Here is an 18,073-nt window from a genome sequence, read left to right as displayed (position 1 = left end):
TAGTATCTAATGAATAAGTACTAGTATCTAATGAATAAGTACTAGTATCTATTGAATAAGAACTAGTTTCTAATGAATAAGTACTAGTATCTATTGAATAAGAACTAGTTTCTAATGAATAAGTACTAGTATCTATTGAATAAGTACTAGTAGCTAATTAATAAGTACTAGTATCTAATTAATAGTTACTAGTATCTAATGAATAAGTACTAGTATCTAATGAATAAGAACTAGTTTCTATTGAATAAGTACTAGTATCTATTGAATAAGAACTAGTTTCTAATGAATAAGTACTAGTATCTATTGAATAAGTACTAGTATCTATTGAATAAGTACTAGTAGCTAATTAATAAGTACTAGTATCTAATTAATAGTTACTAGTATCTAATGAATAAGTACTAGTATCTATTGAATAAGAACTAGTTTCTAATGAATAAGTACTAGTATCTATTGAATAAGAACTAGTTTCTAATGAATAAGTACTAGTATCTATTGAATAAGTACTAGTAGCTAATTAATAAGTACTAGTATCTAATTAATAGTTACTAGTATCTAATGAATAAGTACTAGTATCTAATGAATAAGTACTAGTATCTATTGAATAAGAACTAGTTTCTAATGAATAAGTACTAGTATCTATTGAATAAGTACTAGTAGCTAATTAATAAGTACTAGTATCTAATTAATAGTTACTAGTATCTAATGAATAAGTACTAGTATCTAATGAATAAGAACTAGTTTCTATTGAATAAGTACTAGTATCTATTGAATAAGAACTAGTTTCTAATGAATAAGTACTAGTATCTATTGAATAAGAACTAGTTTCTAATGAATAAGTACTAGTATCTATTGAATAAGTACTAGTAGCTAATTAATAAGTACTAGTATCTAATTAATAGTTACTAGTATCTAATGAATAAGTACTAGTATCTAATGAATAAGTACTAGTATCTATTGAATAAGAACTAGTTTCTAATGAATAAGTACTAGTATCTATTGAATAAGAACTAGTTTCTAATGAATAAGTACTAGTATCTATTGAATAAGTACTAGTAGCTAATTAATAAGTACTAGTATCTAATTAATAGTTACTAGTATCTAATGAATAAGTACTAGTATCTAATGAATAAGAACTAGTTTCTATTGAATAAGTACTAGTATCTATTGAATAAGAACTAGTTTCTAATGAATAAGTACTAGTATCTATTGAATAAGAACTAGTTTCTAATGAATAAGTACTAGTATCTACTGAATAAGTACTAGTAGCTAATTAATAAGTACTAGTATCTAATTAATAGTTACTAGTATCTAATGAATAAGTACTAGTATCTAATGAATAAGTACTAGTATCTATTGAATAAGAACTAGTTTCTAATGAATAAGTACTAGTATCTATTGAATAAGAACTAGTTTCTAATGAATAAGTACTAGTATCTATTGAATAAGTACTAGTAGCTAATTAATAAGTACTAGTATCTAATTAATAGTTACTAGTATCTAATGAATAAGTACTAGTATCTAATGAATAAGAACTAGTTTCTATTGAATAAGTACTAGTATCTATTGAATAAGTACTAGTATCTAATGGATAAGTACTAGTATCTAATAAATAAGGACTAGTATCTAATGAATAAGTACTAGTATCTAAAGAAAAGGCACTAGTACCTAATGAATAAGCACTAGTATCTGTTGAATAAGCACTAGTAGCTAATGAATAAGTACTAGTACTTAATGGAATAGATACTAGTATCTAAAAAATAAGCACTAGTAGCCTGAAAATAGAGACTAGTAGGTTAAAATGATTAAATGTTAAAACGGCTTGCCATATGTTGCACCTTAATTCTTTCTCCTCTTCTCCTTCCGTTTCCTGTCATCTCCCCTTAATATACAGTTGGTTCATTAATATTCAACATATTATTTGCATACTGATTATTTAAATAGTACTAGTATCTATTAAGGTAAGGATATCTTTGATCTAAAATGTTACTAGTAACTAAAAAATAAGCAATAGTTCTATTTTTTCTTAACAAGTTGGGTATAATTAAATACTAGACACTATTGGAATAAGCACTAGTATCTAATAAATAAGGACTAGTATCTAATGAATAAGTACTAGTATCTAATAAATAAGGACTAGTATCTAATGAATAAGTACTAGTATCTAAAGAAAAGGCACTAGTACCTAATGAATAAGCACTAGTAGCTAATGAATAAGTACTAGTACTTAATGGAATAGATACTAGTATCTAAAAAATAAGCACTAGTAGCCTGAAAATAGAGACTGGTAGGTTAAAATGATTAAATGTTAAACCGGCTTGCCATAGAGGCGTGCAGTCTCATGGACCACACGCATCTAAGGATCTCACACTTTGTTTCAGCCTTCCGATTAAACATTTTTATGAGTGCTGCAAATGACCTCCGACATATCAGTTCAGGAGGTGCTTTGAGTTCTGTTCACTTTATTTCCACAGAGTAGTTTATTGTGAACGCATCTCTGCAGACTGTTAAATAATATAAACTATATAAAATAATACAAAATGTATCAAATTATACAAAAACGTGTTTTTATGTCTTCGTTTGTGTAAGTAATTTTCCACCTGCATGTTTAGACGGATTCTTGCCTGACGGTAAATGGAAAGGTGGTTATTAATATATATTATTTTATCACTTTATTATTTATTTCGTTTGGAGTGCAATTTGAATTTAGAAATGTATTTGATTGAAGTTTTTCTTTTTTTAAATAATTACATTTTCCATGCAAAATCAATATAGCAAGAATCTTCACTGATCCCTCTGTCCCGAGGTTTCCGAAGTAATTGGATAAATATATCGTGAAGGAGGGAACAAAATGAATTTATTCGCACACATTACATATTTTCCTGGATAACGAAACACCCAATGGGTAGAGAATGCACGGATGAAGCTTCTTTGCCAGAGAGATGTTCACAAATGTTGTAAAGCCATCATTCAAAAAGTTGAACAACACATTTTAAATGCACTTATTTTTTTCCAGTTTAATTTGAACTTTGTTAAAATAAATACAAAATAATGTTCAAAGTTTGAAATCAACGTGTCTTGCTTTATTGTGTATTGGGCTTACTATTTAAGGCTTTGAAAACCCCTGGTTTAAGGGTTAAAGTGTGTTATAATAATAATAATAATTTTTTAAACAACTGTTAGTGAACGTACCTTTGCGATTTTGACAAAATGGCTCAGGATCTCTGCACGGATCTTCAGCGTTTGAGCAGTTAGGATTTCTCGTACTAACCAGAAGCTTACCTAAAGAAACAAGGGAGAAAAATGGGAGTAAAGTCAATATGCACAAAAAAAAAGTATATACAGTATATCATTGGATAAACTAGATTTGTACATTTGCTCCAATCCCTAACCCTAAATATGAGAAATTGTAAGAGTAATGCTCGTCTCAGCAAAGGTGTAAAGTATGTAACATTGGCTTCAACAAAGTGTGATATCTTCAAATAATTAGCAGTTCAATTGTAAGTTGAAGGATCTACTCAGAAGGTTCAGACAGCTACTTAAAAACTGATGGAAAACAACTGCGTGTCTTTACACATGGACGATAAATCCACATCTCTGAGAGAATTGACAAATTTTGAAAGAGTCAATGGAACTTTTCCACTGAAGAGAAACTCAACACGAGTCCAACAATATCTAGTGGAAAACACATTTCGGATGGACGAAAACCAAAACGCTGGAAAAAATTCCATAAAATGTGAGGAATATGGAGGAAAAGCTAGTTATGCAATGACTGGAAAACAAGACACTCAGGTCTGATTATAATTGCAAAGAGAGCACTGAACGCTGGGCACACAGAGTTCGCTTGGCGAAGACTCCAACACAAGTAGATGCCAAATGAAAAAAAAAAACGAAATTATCAAGTAGATGAAGTCTGACAGATTCTGACTGCAGCAAAAAAAAAGTTAAAGAACACAACCACAATAAATTCCACAAAACTGTAGACTATTACGTTTCACACAGGGGGGATCAAAATCAAGAAAATTGTTGAAAGGTAAACTAATTGGCGCTGTTGAGCCTGGCAGATTTAGATTGAAATCGGCAGCTACTTACTGCGTGTCCCAAATCCACTATATGTTGATTGACACACCATGCATACGGCTACATAAAGGAATCTAAACTCTAAATCAAGTCTCTACATAAGTAAAAGACAAGAAAAAAAGATACTATGTGAAAAACTCGAAAGTCTGTGTAAAAATCGTTCTAATTTACAATTGGAAACGTCCATCCATCCATACATCTTCAACCGCTTATCCGAAGTCGGGTCGCGGGGGCAGCAGCTCCAGCAGGGGGCCCCAAACTTCCCTATCCCGAGCCACATTAACCAGCTCTGGCTGGGGGACCCCGAGGCGTTCCCAGATCAGTTTGGAGATGTAATCTCTCCACCTAGTCCTGGGTCTTCCCCGAGGCCTCCTCCCAGCTGGACGTGTCTGAAACACCTCCCTAGGGAGGCTTCCCGGGGGCATCCTTACCAGATGCCCAAACCACCTCAACTGACGAGTACACTGATTAGAATTCAAATATTACAATTACATACTGTTGGCTCTGGTCCACAATATAGTGAGCGGTCTTTCTGTCTACTGCCCATATGGGTAGCTACATAAGGCCACATTCACACCAATCTATTTCCGATACGCTCCATTTTCAGTGGAGGAAAATAGCATAGTGTGGATGAAAGGTTAAAGGTTCTGATTAAATTAATTATATTCATAGTCAACATTTTTCTTGCTTTTGTTTACATATTGGATAATAACTTTAGGATGATTTTAATCTGTGCGAAGCTCCATGAATCAATGGCCCCATCACCAAATATACCAAAATCTAAAAATCATTCTGAATAAAAAAATTTAAAGTGACCATATCAGCAAGATCCACAGTTTTGAAGCTCAACTGAGGCCATGTCCATACCAAAACATTTTAAAAACACATTGATTTTTCCAACAAAAATGCCCTGAAACACTTTCTAGTGATGCATATTATGGAAAAATATGCCATAGGTAACCAAAAATGTATTGGCGTGTACGTGACCCGAATAGGTGTATAATTCAGAGGAAGATACAGAGGTCAAGAGATGATACACTGTTGAGCCAAAACATTATGACCACTCACAGGTGAAGCGAATAATGTTGATCATCTCCTAACAAGGCCAAATGTCAAGGTCTGGGTAGATAAGATGGAAAGCAAGTAAAGACCTGAACAACTTTGACAAGGTCCAAAGTGTTATGGTCAGATGACTGGGTCAGACCATCTCTGAAATGTAAAGGCTTGTGGGGTGCTCCCAGTCAGCAGTGGTGAGTACCAAGTACCTACTGACAGTGGTCAGAGTAGGGACACACAACAAACCGATGACATTGTGTTTGGCGCCCAAGGCTCATCGATGCAAGAGGGCAACGAAGGCTATCCCATCTGGTCCGAACCAACAGAAGATCTACTGTGGCACAAGTCACAGAATATTTTAATGATGGTTATGGTAGGAATATGTCACAACACACATAGCATTTTACCCTGCTGCATATGGGGCTGCGTAGACGCAGACCGGTCAGTGTGCCCATGATGACCCCTGTCCACCATCGAAAGCGCCTACAATGGGCATGCCAGCATCGGAACAGGACCTTGGAGCAGTGGAAGAAGGACGTCTGGTCTTTAACATCACATAGATGGCCATTTACCTGGGGAAGTGATGGCACCAGGATGCACTGTGGGAAGACGACAAAAGGAGTGTGATGCTCTGGGCAATGTTCTGCTGGGAAACCCTGGGTCCGGCCATTCATGTGGACGTCAATTTGACACGTGCCACCTAGCTAAACATTGTTGCAGACCAGGTACACCCCTTCATGGCAACAGTATTCCCTGATGGCTGTGGCTTCTTTCAGCAGGATAATACGTCCTGCCACACTGTACACCTTGTTTGGGAATGGTTTGAGGAGCATGATCCGATTGAGCATCTGTGGGGTGTGCTGGATCAAAAATTCCAACCCATGGCAGCTCCACCTCGCAACATAAGGACTTGAAGGATCTGCTTCTGTGAATTACTACACTACCCATTAACACTGAAGAAAATTCCAAAGTAGTTGCCGTTTCCTTAGAAACATAAATGGCTGCCAAACTAAACGCAAATCGTTATGACTAAACACTCCCATGAAACAGAGCAAATAATGTAGAGTCACTCTGATTCAACAACGTAATTTGCAATGCTTCAAATAATTCTGGTTTGGGCGGCTGTGGCTCAGTTGGAGCGGGTTGGCCACTAATCGTAGGGTTGGTGGTTCGATACCCGGCCCACATGACTCCACATGCCGAAGTGTCCTTGGGCAAGACACTGAACACCAAGTTGCTCCCAATGGCAGGCTAGCACCTTGCATGGCAGCTCTGCAGTCATTGGTGTATGAATGTGTGTATGAATGGGTGAATGAATCACAGTGTAAAGCGCTTTGAATACCGTTAAGGTTAAAAAGGTGCTATATAAGTGCAGACCACTTACCATTTACCACTTACCATTCATTCTTTTATTTATTTATACGGATTAGTCTCGGAGCTGGCTTGGTTAATGGCTTAGAACTTCTTATTTTAGAATTTTTTGAAATCCCAATGGAGAGAATTAACAGGAAAATGTCTTCATGAACCAAGGCCACAGAAAAAGTTCGAAAAAGAAAACACAGGGGAGGTTTTGGAAAGTGAGCAAACATCTTCCCATTGGAAGATCACTTTTTCCAGCCTGGAGTTAATCTTCTATGGGTCGTATGGAAGCATGGATAGGTCCTGTGAGTGGTATGATCCTGAAAGTTCTGACAAAATTCCCGAACTACATCTACTTTGTTTATAAATGCAATTTCAGTGTAATCTTTATTAAGATAAATGTTCTACAGTCATGTCATGGAGTTATATGCATGAAAATGTTGGCCAAAAAGTCAAGGATTCCTCCAATTGTAGGGATCATGGCAAGCGTATTATGCTAAGGCAGCTGTGTTTTAGGTTAGAATGTAAAAAATCTGCTTAACCAACTGTGCAATGAGGTCTTCGCCAATAGCGCATTATCAAATCATTTGCACATTGTAAGATTTTGGGTTGGTATAGAAACCTGGGGAGACAAGGGGTGCAAGCACTTACATGTCTTGGCCCTGAGATGATGATTCTTTTTCCAAAGTGGTTGTAAAGTGGATTTTACTATAGCGTAGAGCTGAGACCCCCATTATGAAAGAGTGTGAGCTCATATGGTTAATTCTTACCCATATGGCCTTAAAAATGGCTTGAAAGCTTCTGTTACCCAGCTATAAAAAATAAACTGGCAATGAGTGCTACAAAAATGTATTTAAGACAACTGTTTGGACTCAGTTGGCATGACGACAGACCAAAATGTTTCCATGTACACTAATATATATATATATATATGCCCATCTGATCTCACTACACTGCAAAAAAACAAAAACAAAAATCAATTACTAACTCAGGATTGTTTCCTTGTTTTCCAGTAATATTATCTAAACATCCTTAAAATGAAATGCATTAACTTGAGAATCAAAATAGTATAAATATAACCACAAGCAGCAATCATCGGAGTCAGAGCTGAATGAAAAAGTTATGAAAATGACCAAATTTGCAGACATTTGAAAGAAAGGTCCTGGTGATGCTGAGAAAACATTTGTATTGGTGAAAATAAATAGTTTGTCTTCAGTTATAGTGCCCCCTAATATCGAAAATGGATGAAATTTGGCATGTTTCTTCGGAATGTCCAGTTCTACATGTGTACCATTTTTTATGAAGTTTGGAAATTGTGCTAACAAGATACAGGCCAATTAGACATTGTGGGCCACACTCAAAAATGTATTGGCTTATATCTTCCGAAGAACTTAGACTTTTTTTTTTTTTTAGACAGAAGCATTTCTAGATGATTCTTACCAAATTTCTTAATAGCAGACAAATGGTCTAAAAAAAAAAAATCTAAAAAACACATTTTGAAAAAGTATGCTTTATAAAATAAACAAAGACGACTTGTTTTGAATTAAGCAAATAGTTGTTTCTTGTTTTAAGCAAAAAAGATTTATGTTTAAAACAAGAACATCCACAGGGGTTGGTCGCAACGGAGCACTTTACAGTTTATGAAATTACAAAGGCATTGTTTAAACAAGACACACTCTTGGGTGGCCAAGAAATGTGGTTTAAAGCCTTTTCTTTCTGAAGGCCTGGTATCATGTTCGGCTGGATGATGTCATAAAACTGAAGATATCAGCAGCCAAGAAGAAATTCTCTTAGTGTGCATAATTCTGTTCAAGAGAAAATGTTCAGCGGGGATCTAGATGCTGTTATGTTGTTTCCAGATACTCTTGGGTGAAAACATGAACAAATTCCCTCATTAAACAGACGGCATAACTGTAAAAGTGGCTCATTTAGTGTCTGCTTTGGATATTTACAGTGCTTTGACAAATCTTGTGGAAAAATTGACACGTGATATTTCACATTTAAAATTGAATTAATGCTAGGCTGAAACATCATCAATAAGCAGATTTGGAAACCACTTTAAAACCACAAATTTTGTTAAGACAAATTTATAGTCAAATGCTTATAAACTAGCATGAGTTCCACATTTCCCTCTGGTTTTATAACTGATGACTCTCCAAGCGTAATATCCTACAACATCACCATGTTTAAATGACAAACTACATATTAAAATGTCAAAATTAATTTCCGTGTAGGAGACTGATTCAGTAAAACGTTCCAGTTTGCCTTACAAAATACATTTTACAACTAAAGCTGATGGTGAGGGAGATTTTTATGAACTTGTTTTTTTACATAGATATCAACCTCTGTTTGTTTGGTACACTGGTATCCTTGTCCTTGTATACTGTATGTATGTATATATGCATGTATATACTGTATGTATGTATATATGCATGTATATACTGTATGTATGTATATATGCATGTATATACTGTATGTATGTATATATGCGTGTATATACTGTATATATGCATGTATATATTGTATGTATGTATGCATGTATATATGCATGTATATACTGTATGTATGTATATATGCATGTATATACTGTATATATGCATGTATATACTGTATATATGTATGTATATATGCATGTATATATGCATGTATATACTGTATGTATGTATATATGCATGTATATACTGTATATATGCATGTATATATGCATGTATATACTGTATATATGCATGTATATATGCATGTATATATTGTATGTATGTATGCATGTATATATGCATGTATATACTGTATGTATGTATATATGCATGTATATACTGTATGCATGTATATATGCATGTATATATGCATGTATATATGCATGTATATACTGTATGTATATATATATATATATATGTATGTATATACTGTACATATGCATGTATATAGTGTATGTATATATGCATGTATATAGTGTATGAATGTATGTATATATGCATGTATATAATGAGATAGATATATATATAGATATATATATATACATACACATAAACATGCATACACATATACATACATATACACACACTCACCTAAAGGATTATTAGGAACACATACTAATACTGTGTTTGACCCCCTTTCGCCTTCAGAACTGCCTTAATTCTACGTGGCATTGATTCAACAAGGTGCTGAAAGCATTCTTTAGAAATGTTGGCCCATATTGATAGGATAGCATCTTGCAGTTGATGGAGATTTGTGGGATGCACATCCAGGGCACGAGCTCCCGTTCCACCACATCCCAAAGATGCTCTATTGGGTTGAGATCTGGTGACTGTGGGGGCCATTTTAGTACAGTGAACTCATTGTCATGTTCAAGAAACCAATTTGAAATGATTCGAGCTTTGTGACATGGTGCATTATCCTGCTGGAAGTAGCCATCAGAGGATGGGTACATGGTGGCCATAAAGGGATGGACATGGTCAGAAACAATGCTCAGGTAGGCCGTGGCATTTAAACGATGCCCAATTGGCACTGAGGGGCCTAAAGTGTGCCAAGAAAACATCCCCCACACCATTACACCACCACCACCAGCCTGCACAGTGGTAACAAGGCATGATGGATCCATGTTCTCATTCTGTTTACACCAAATTCTGACTCTACCATCTGAATGTCTCAACAGAAATCGAGACTCATCAGACCAGGCAACATTTTTCCAGTCTTCAACTGTCCAATTTTGGTGAGCTCTTGCAAATTGTAGCCTCTTTTTCCTATTTGTAGTGGAGATGAGTGGTACCCGGTGGGGTCTTCTGCTGTTGTAGCCCATCCGCCTCAAGGTTGTGCGTGTTGTGGCTTCACAAATGCTTTGCTGCATACCTCGGTTGTAACGAGTGGTTATTTCAGGCAAAGTTGCTCTTCTATCAGCTTGAATCAGTCGGCCCATTCTCCTCTGACCTCTAGCATCAACAAGGCATTTTCGCCCACAGGACTGCCGCATACTGGATGTTTTTCCCTTTTCACACCATTCTTTGTAAACCCTAGAAATGGTTGTGCATGAAAATCCCAGTAACTGAGCAGATTGTGAAATACTCAGACCGGCCCGTCAAATCACTTTATTGTCACACTACCATGTACACAAGTGCAACAGTAGGTGAAATTCTTGCGTGCAGTTCCGAGCAACATAGCAGTCATGACAGTGACGAGACATACCAATTACAATAAACAACAACAAGGCATTCCTAATAATCCTTTAGGTATATATATATATATTAGAGTTAATGCAGTTGATTAATTAAAAAATGGTGTGGCACACATCAGAGCGCCAGAATACTTCTACCAAATAGAGCCTAAAAGTTAAGCATAAAACAGCATAATGTGGTGGTCCCACAGACTATTACGCTCTCTCCTATGATAGAGCGGCAGAGGATGTAATCTCACTAAATAAAATAATCTTTGACAGCGCTTCCCTGTCAGTGATATAATGAAGCAAAAAGCAGCTCTTAACACAGTTTGATGTACAAAACAAGCACAGATGGGACTTCAAGTCCATCAGGTATTTATCAGCCTAGGCATGTTTTAAATACCACAGAAGCACACCAAATCTTAACTATCACAAAAACACATACGTTTTTGTTTGGAACCGCTTTTCGACAATGGAGTTAAAGTGGAGCTGGATTATGACATCGCCCTAATCATGAATGCAGCGTCACGATTGCTGTAACAAAGTGGATAGCCACAGTCTACAGGCAGATTAATAGTGAAGGATGTGAGATTAATGGATGTAATACCAATTGCAATGAATATGCAACCAATATGGGGACAAGAAAAGTAGTATACACTATAGTGTCCAATTTCAGCACTTTCTGTGATTAACTAAAAAAAAAATATGCGATTAAAAAATGTAATGAATGACAGCACAAATATATGTATGTATAATATACACACACACACACACACACACACACACACACACACACACACACACCCACCCCACCCCCACACACACACACACACACACACACACACACACACACACACACCTGCTAGAACAGCTTCATACAGTCGTGAACAGAAGATTTAACAGCCCCAGAGGTACAATCTTAAGCCAGAGGAAATATTACATGAATTATACTGAACAGTTCGGCTGTATCGCGCGCTATGTTGCAAATTAGAGCAAAATTATATATTAACCCTGTAAGTTCTGAAGGTGTTTTTAAAGATTTCCTGTTTCAGTTGGCATGCCTAAAATTAATGGCTTATAACTCTGAAAAAAGGGTCAATAGTTTGCTGTAGTTTTAAAGAAAACGTTTCAAATGTTTTAATGATCTACTGTAGATTATGATGAATTATACCACGGCTCTTTTGAATGCTTCTGATTGGTTGAAGTACACACACAGCTATGAAGTATTTCCATGTCTTGACAGCATAACGGTTCCATATCACTTCGCCAAATTATTTCAAAGATACCTACAGGCTACCACAACAAAATAACCAATTAAAACATAGACATTGGTTAATTTCATAGGATAAGAATGACAAACAATTTCTATAATATCCTACATTTATTTCAATTTTGGTTGAAAAGCCCCATTTCTCTCCCTCGTCTCCCCCGCACTTACACACACACACACACACACACACACAAATGTTGCCACAGTATGCAATAGACTGGCATGTCTTACAGGTCAATCTTAGGTCAAAAATGGCAAAAAAGAAACCGCTTTCTCTAGAAACTCATCAGTCAATCATGATTTCATCTAAAAGATAAACACTACAGTCTTCAAAGACAAAGCACAACTGGCTCTAACAAGGACAGAAAGAGATGTGGAAGACCAGATGTACAACTAAACAAGAGGATAAGTACATCAGAGTCACATTTCCTCCGCTGACAGCTTCATTGAATTCTACCCGCTCAACCCCAGTTTCATGTACAACAGTAAAGAGGAGACTCAGGGGTGCAGGCCTTATAATTACAATGAACGATTCTCTCTGCCCATATTTGGATGACTTCCTCGTCTGGTTGCAGAGACCTGAACACTACTATGATTTGTTTAGCATAAGCAACACCTGTTTGCATGTAACATGTATATCAAAGACATGCACTTAGCTATTACTCGCTATTTTTTATGTCTGTGAGTAAAACAAATAGGTTTTGGTTTAGCAAAATACCTAAAGTTATAAAGAAAACAGACACACTGAATGCCAAGCATACTTACCTGGTTGAACCTTCGTGTGAAAGCAACAACATTGGGAGCCAAAATGTGTTTCTCCTTTTTGTTCCAGCCACAGCTAGCAAGCTCCTGCAGAACAACACAGATAACAACACAATGTGATTAAGACTCTTTAAAAGCAAAAAGCTCTGTTATTTTTATATGGCTCTTAAATATTCCCCTTACAAAATGTACCTTGGTATATTGATCGTATCAAATGGCAATAACACCATGGTACCTTTGAACCATACTCATGCATCATCTTTGACTGACAGTAGGTCTTTATAAAAAATGAAGAGTTTCTAAATATTTGGAGCCCCTATATTTATAAACAAAGTAACCAAACCCTGTTTAAAATGACGATTTCATACATTCTTTCAGCTTTATGTTAAAATCTCAAGTTTTCTCTGTCAATAGATAGTTCTCTAGATTGTTTGGATTATTTTTTCAACATTCATCCCCCAAGAGCACTTAGGGACTAGACATAACAGATATCCGGTGAGTTTATTTAATTTGTATAGTGTGCTCGATAGTTCACCTAAACTAATGTGGTCACAATTAGTGACAACTTAAACACTGTCACGAATGATTGCTGGCACTGAGAGTAAAGAAATAACATATGATTTTAACAATTTTAGGAACATTTTATGCATATCTGAGCTTGTTATGTTCATAAGGTTTTCAGGAGATAACTCTTCTATGGTAATATGATCATGTTTGTCAAAATCAGAAGGCCAAAATCAATACAATAAGACAGAAATGTTGCTTCTTCCACGTTCTCAAAGGTCCAAACACACAGTCTTTTCTATTAAACTGTCTGATTTTTTTAAATGATCGACAATTTCCTGTTTGGCCCAGTCGTTTCATAAGTTGCCTTGCTTGCAAGTTAAGGAGCTATCTGAGACGTGTAAACGACCAATAAAAGTTAATTTTGGTTATTACGTGGCATCGTGTTACCACAATAGACAGGTGTGCACTTAAATAGTCCCGTGACAGACAAGAATGAGCGCATGATGTTTCAAGTGCTCAGGTGTTTCATTCTCTCTCTCTTCTCAACAGTTCCTTTTAATGATAGAGTAACTTCAAAGTAAAAGCGCTTCATGTGCAATATAGGTAAATGCCATAGGTTATGCACTGAGCACTGTAATTAGTTGGATTAATAAAGCGTACATACCGTCGGTGTACGCTAGACTATGGTGTGCACTGTTGTTATTTCCTTCTTCCAAATGTATTATAATTTCTGTATGCAAATAATTACTCAGAAATGGGAAGACTAAACAGAAACTGCTATCTAAAACAGTGTTTCCCGACCACTGTGCCGGTTGTCGGGTGTGCCGTGGAAAATTATAAAATTCCACAAAATAAATAAATGTAATTTAAAAAATGTAATTTAATAAAAAAATTATAATTTCAGGGATCCAAACTCCTCACCTTTAGGAGAAATTCACCATTTTGAAACCATAATCGGTGACTTTTGTGATTGTGAAGAGCAATGATTAATGTGCAAACGTGAGTGATATTTATACGCGTAAAGGGTCATCACATGACTCGTGTCAGCGCTGCAGAATACATTGAAGTCTATGAAGTGAGTGATATTTATACGTGTAAAGGGTCATCACATGACTCGTGTCAGCGCTGCAGAATACATTGAAGTCTATGAAGTGAGTGATATTTATACGTGTAAAGGGTCATCACATGACTCGTGTCAGCGCTGCAGAATACATTGAAGTCTATGAAGTGAGTGATATTTATACGTGTAAAGGGTCATCACATGACTCGTGTCAGCGCTGCAGAATACATTGAAGTCTATGAAGTGAGTGATATTTATACGTGTAAAGGGTCATCACATGACTCGCATCAGCGCTGCAGAATACATTGAAGTCTATGAAGTGAGTGATATTTATACGTGTAAAGGGTCATCACATGACACGCATCAGCGCTGCAGAATACATTGAAGTCTATGAAGAGAGTGATATTTATACGTGTAAATGGTCATCACATGACTCGCGTCAGCGCTGCAGAATACATTGAAGTCTATGAAGTGAGTGATATTTATACGAGTAAAGGGTCATCACATGACTCGTGTCAGTGCTGCAGAATACATTGAAGTCTATGAAGAGAGTGATATTTATACGAGTAAAGGGTCATCACATGACTCGTGTCAGAGCTGCAGAATACATTGATGTCTATGAAGTGAGTGATATTTATAGAGTTAAAGGGTCATCACATGACTCGTGTCAGTGCTGCAGAATACATTGAAGTCTATGAAGAGAGTGATATTTATACGAGTAAAGGGTCATCACATAACTCGTGTCAGAGCTGCAGAATACATTGATGTCTATGAAGAGAGTGATATTTATACGAGTAAAGGGTCATCACATGACTCGTGTCAGCGCTGCAGAATACATTGAAGTCTATGAAGTGAGTGATATTTATACGTGTAAAGGGTCATCACATGACTCGTGTCAGCGCTGCAGAATACATTGAAGTCTATGAAGTGAGTGATATTTATACGTGTAAATGGTCATCACATGACTCGCGTCAGCGCTGCAGAATACATTGAAGTCAATGAAGTAAGTGATATTTATACGAGTAAAGGGTCATCACATGACTCGTGTCAGCGCTGCAGAATACATTGAAGTCTATGAAGTGAGTGATATTTATACGTGTAAAGGGTCATCACATGACTCGTGTCAGTGCTGCAGAATACATTGAAGTCTATGAAGAGAGTGATATTTATACGAGTAAAGGGTCATCACATGACTCGTGTCAGTGCTGCAGAATACATTGAAGTCTATGAAGTGAGTGATATTTATACGAGTAAAGGGTCATCACATGACTCGTGTCAGTGCTGCAGAATACATTGAAGTCTATGAAGAGAGTGATATTTATACGAGTAAAGGGTCATCACATGACTCGTGTCAGCGCTGCAGAATACATTGAAGTCTATGAAGTGAGTGATATTTATAAAGGGTCATCACATGACTCGTGTCAGCGCTGCAGAATACATTGAAGTCTATGAAGTGAGTGATATTTAAACGTGTAAAGGGTCATCACATGACTCGTGTCAGCGCTGCAGAATACATTGAAGTCTATGAAGTGAGTGATATTTAAACGTGTAAAGGGTCATCACATGACTCGTGTCAGCGCTGCAGAATACATTGAAGTCTATGAAGTGAGTGATATTTATACGTGTAAAGGGTCATCACATGACTCGTGTCAGCGCTGCAGAATACATTGAAGTCTATGAAGTGAGTGATATTTATATGTGTAAATGGTCATCACATGACTCGCGTCAGCGCTGCAGAATACATTGAAGTCTATGAAGTGAGTGATATTTATACGAGTAAAGGGTCATCACATGACTCGTGTCAGCGCTGCAGAATACATTGAAGTCTATGAAGTGAGTGATATTTATACGTGTAAAGGGTCATCACATGACTCGTGTCAGTGCTGCAGAATACATTGAAGTCTATGAAGAGAGTGATATTTATACGAGTAAAGGGTCATCACATGACTCGTGTCAGCGCTGCAGAATACATTGAAGTCTATGAAGTGAGTGATATTTATACGAGTAAAGGGTCATCACATGACTCGTGTCAGCGCTGCAGAATACATTGAAGTCTATGAAGTGAGTGATATTTATACGAGTAAAGGGTCATCACATGACTCGTGTCAGCGCTGCAGAATACATTGAAGTCTATGAAGTGAGTGATATTTATAAAGGGTCATCACATGACTCGTGTCAGCGCTGCAGAATACATTGAAGTCTATGAAGTGAGTGATATTTAAACGTGTAAAGGGTCATCACATGACTCGTGTCAGCGCTGCAGAATACATTGAAGTCTATGAAGTGAGTGATATTTAAACGTGTAAAGGGTCATCACATGACTCGCGTCAGCACTGCAGAATACATTGAAGTCTATGAAGTGAGTGATATTTAAACGTGTAAAGGGTCATCACATGACTCGTGTCAGCGCTGCAGAATACACTGAAGTCTATGAAGCGAGTGATATTTAAACGTGTAAAGGGTCATCACATGACTCGTGTCAGCGCTGCAGAATACATTGAAGTCTATGAAGTGAGTGATATTTAAACGTGTAAAGGGTCATCACATGACTCGCGTCAGCTCTGCAGAATACATTGAAGTCTATGAAGTGAGTGATATTTAAACGTGTAAAGGGTCATCACATGACTCGCGTCAGCTCTGCAGAATACATTGAAGTCTATGAAGTGAGTGATATTTATACGTGTAAAGTGTCATCACATGACTCGCGTCAGCGCTGAAGAATACATTGAAGTCTATGAAGCGAGTGATATTTAAACGTGTAAAGGGTCATCACATGACTCGCGTCAGCGCTGCAGAACACATTGAAGTCTATGAAGTGAGTGATATTTAAACGTGTAAATGGTCATCACATGACTCGCGTCAGCGCTGCAGAACACATTGAAGTCTATGAAGTGAGTGATATTTATACGCGTAAAGGGTCATCACATGACTCGCGTCAGTGCTGCAGAATACATTGAAGTCTATGAAGTGAGTGATATTTAAACGTGTAAAGGGTCATCACATAACTCGCGTCAGCGCTGAAGAATACATTGAAGTCTATGAAGAGAGTGATATTTATACGAGTAAAGGGTCATCACATGACTCGCGTCAGCGCTGCAGAATACATTGAAGTCTATGAAGTGAGTGATATTTATACGTTTAAAGGGTCATCACATGACTCGCGTCAGCGCTGCAGAATACATTGAAGTCTATGAAGTGAGTGATATTTAAACGTGTAAAGGGTCATCACATGACTCGTGTCAGCGCTTTCTCTTTTTTTCTCTCTGCCAAATACATGTTTTCAATGTTTATTGTGCAAACCTCCCACTTTTTTACGTGGCAAACTGGTAACATCGCCCCTCTGTGATGCTTTCTGCATCTCTTTTCATGTGGTGGGCGATGCGGCGCTTGACGCTGGGTTCAGCCTCCAGAAACAAATTAAGACTGCCACGAAAAGTCGTCTGTCCGAGACAAAGACGCAAAATCTAATGGCAATCATCTCAGCATCAGTCTCCCTTGATGCGTTTGATTACGCACAGGTGAGTTTAAGTCGATGCGGACCAAGAGGAAGGTTTGAGTTGTCGATTGAGTTCTGTTCAGTACATTGTTTTTGTGTTTTGTTCATATTTTAGTCATATATGTTTTTTGTAAAATTGCATTGTTCAAATGTTGTGTTTTTGTGGCCTCCATTGTCACTGCGGTGGAAAACATATTCAGCTGCTTTCTGTGGTGCCTATGTTGTTCATCTGTACTCCTCAGAAATAAATAAATGCATAATCTTATATATGCTCATCCTGTAAGTTCATGATTAAAAATAAAAATGTGAACAAAAATAAAAGCTATTAAATATCTT

The 18,073-nt window shown here is 36.7% G+C and overlaps 1 protein-coding gene across 2 annotated transcripts in view; it reads right to left on the bottom strand.

The window, feature by feature from the left end:
• Positions 1–18,073, bottom strand: part of LOC127631821 (ras-specific guanine nucleotide-releasing factor RalGPS1-like) — a 160,019-nt gene that overhangs the window by 125,439 nt on the left and 16,507 nt on the right. For both annotated transcript variants that reach the window (XM_052110185.1, XM_052110193.1), the window contains exons 4-5: positions 12,678–12,761; positions 3,190–3,279 (exon numbers count right to left, since the gene is read on the bottom strand). In XM_052110185.1, the coding sequence (XP_051966145.1) occupies positions 3,190–3,279; positions 12,678–12,761 (174 nt within the window). The remainder of the gene's footprint in view (positions 1–3,189; positions 3,280–12,677; positions 12,762–18,073) is intronic.

The sequence above is a fragment of the Xyrauchen texanus genome, chromosome 3 (genome assembly GCF_025860055.1).
Source record: "Xyrauchen texanus isolate HMW12.3.18 chromosome 3, RBS_HiC_50CHRs, whole genome shotgun sequence".
NCBI classification, from domain to species: Eukaryota; Metazoa; Chordata; class Actinopteri; order Cypriniformes; family Catostomidae; genus Xyrauchen; species Xyrauchen texanus.
The sequence above is the reverse complement of the archived record's forward strand: the minus strand, read 5'-3'. Positions and strand labels throughout refer to the sequence as shown.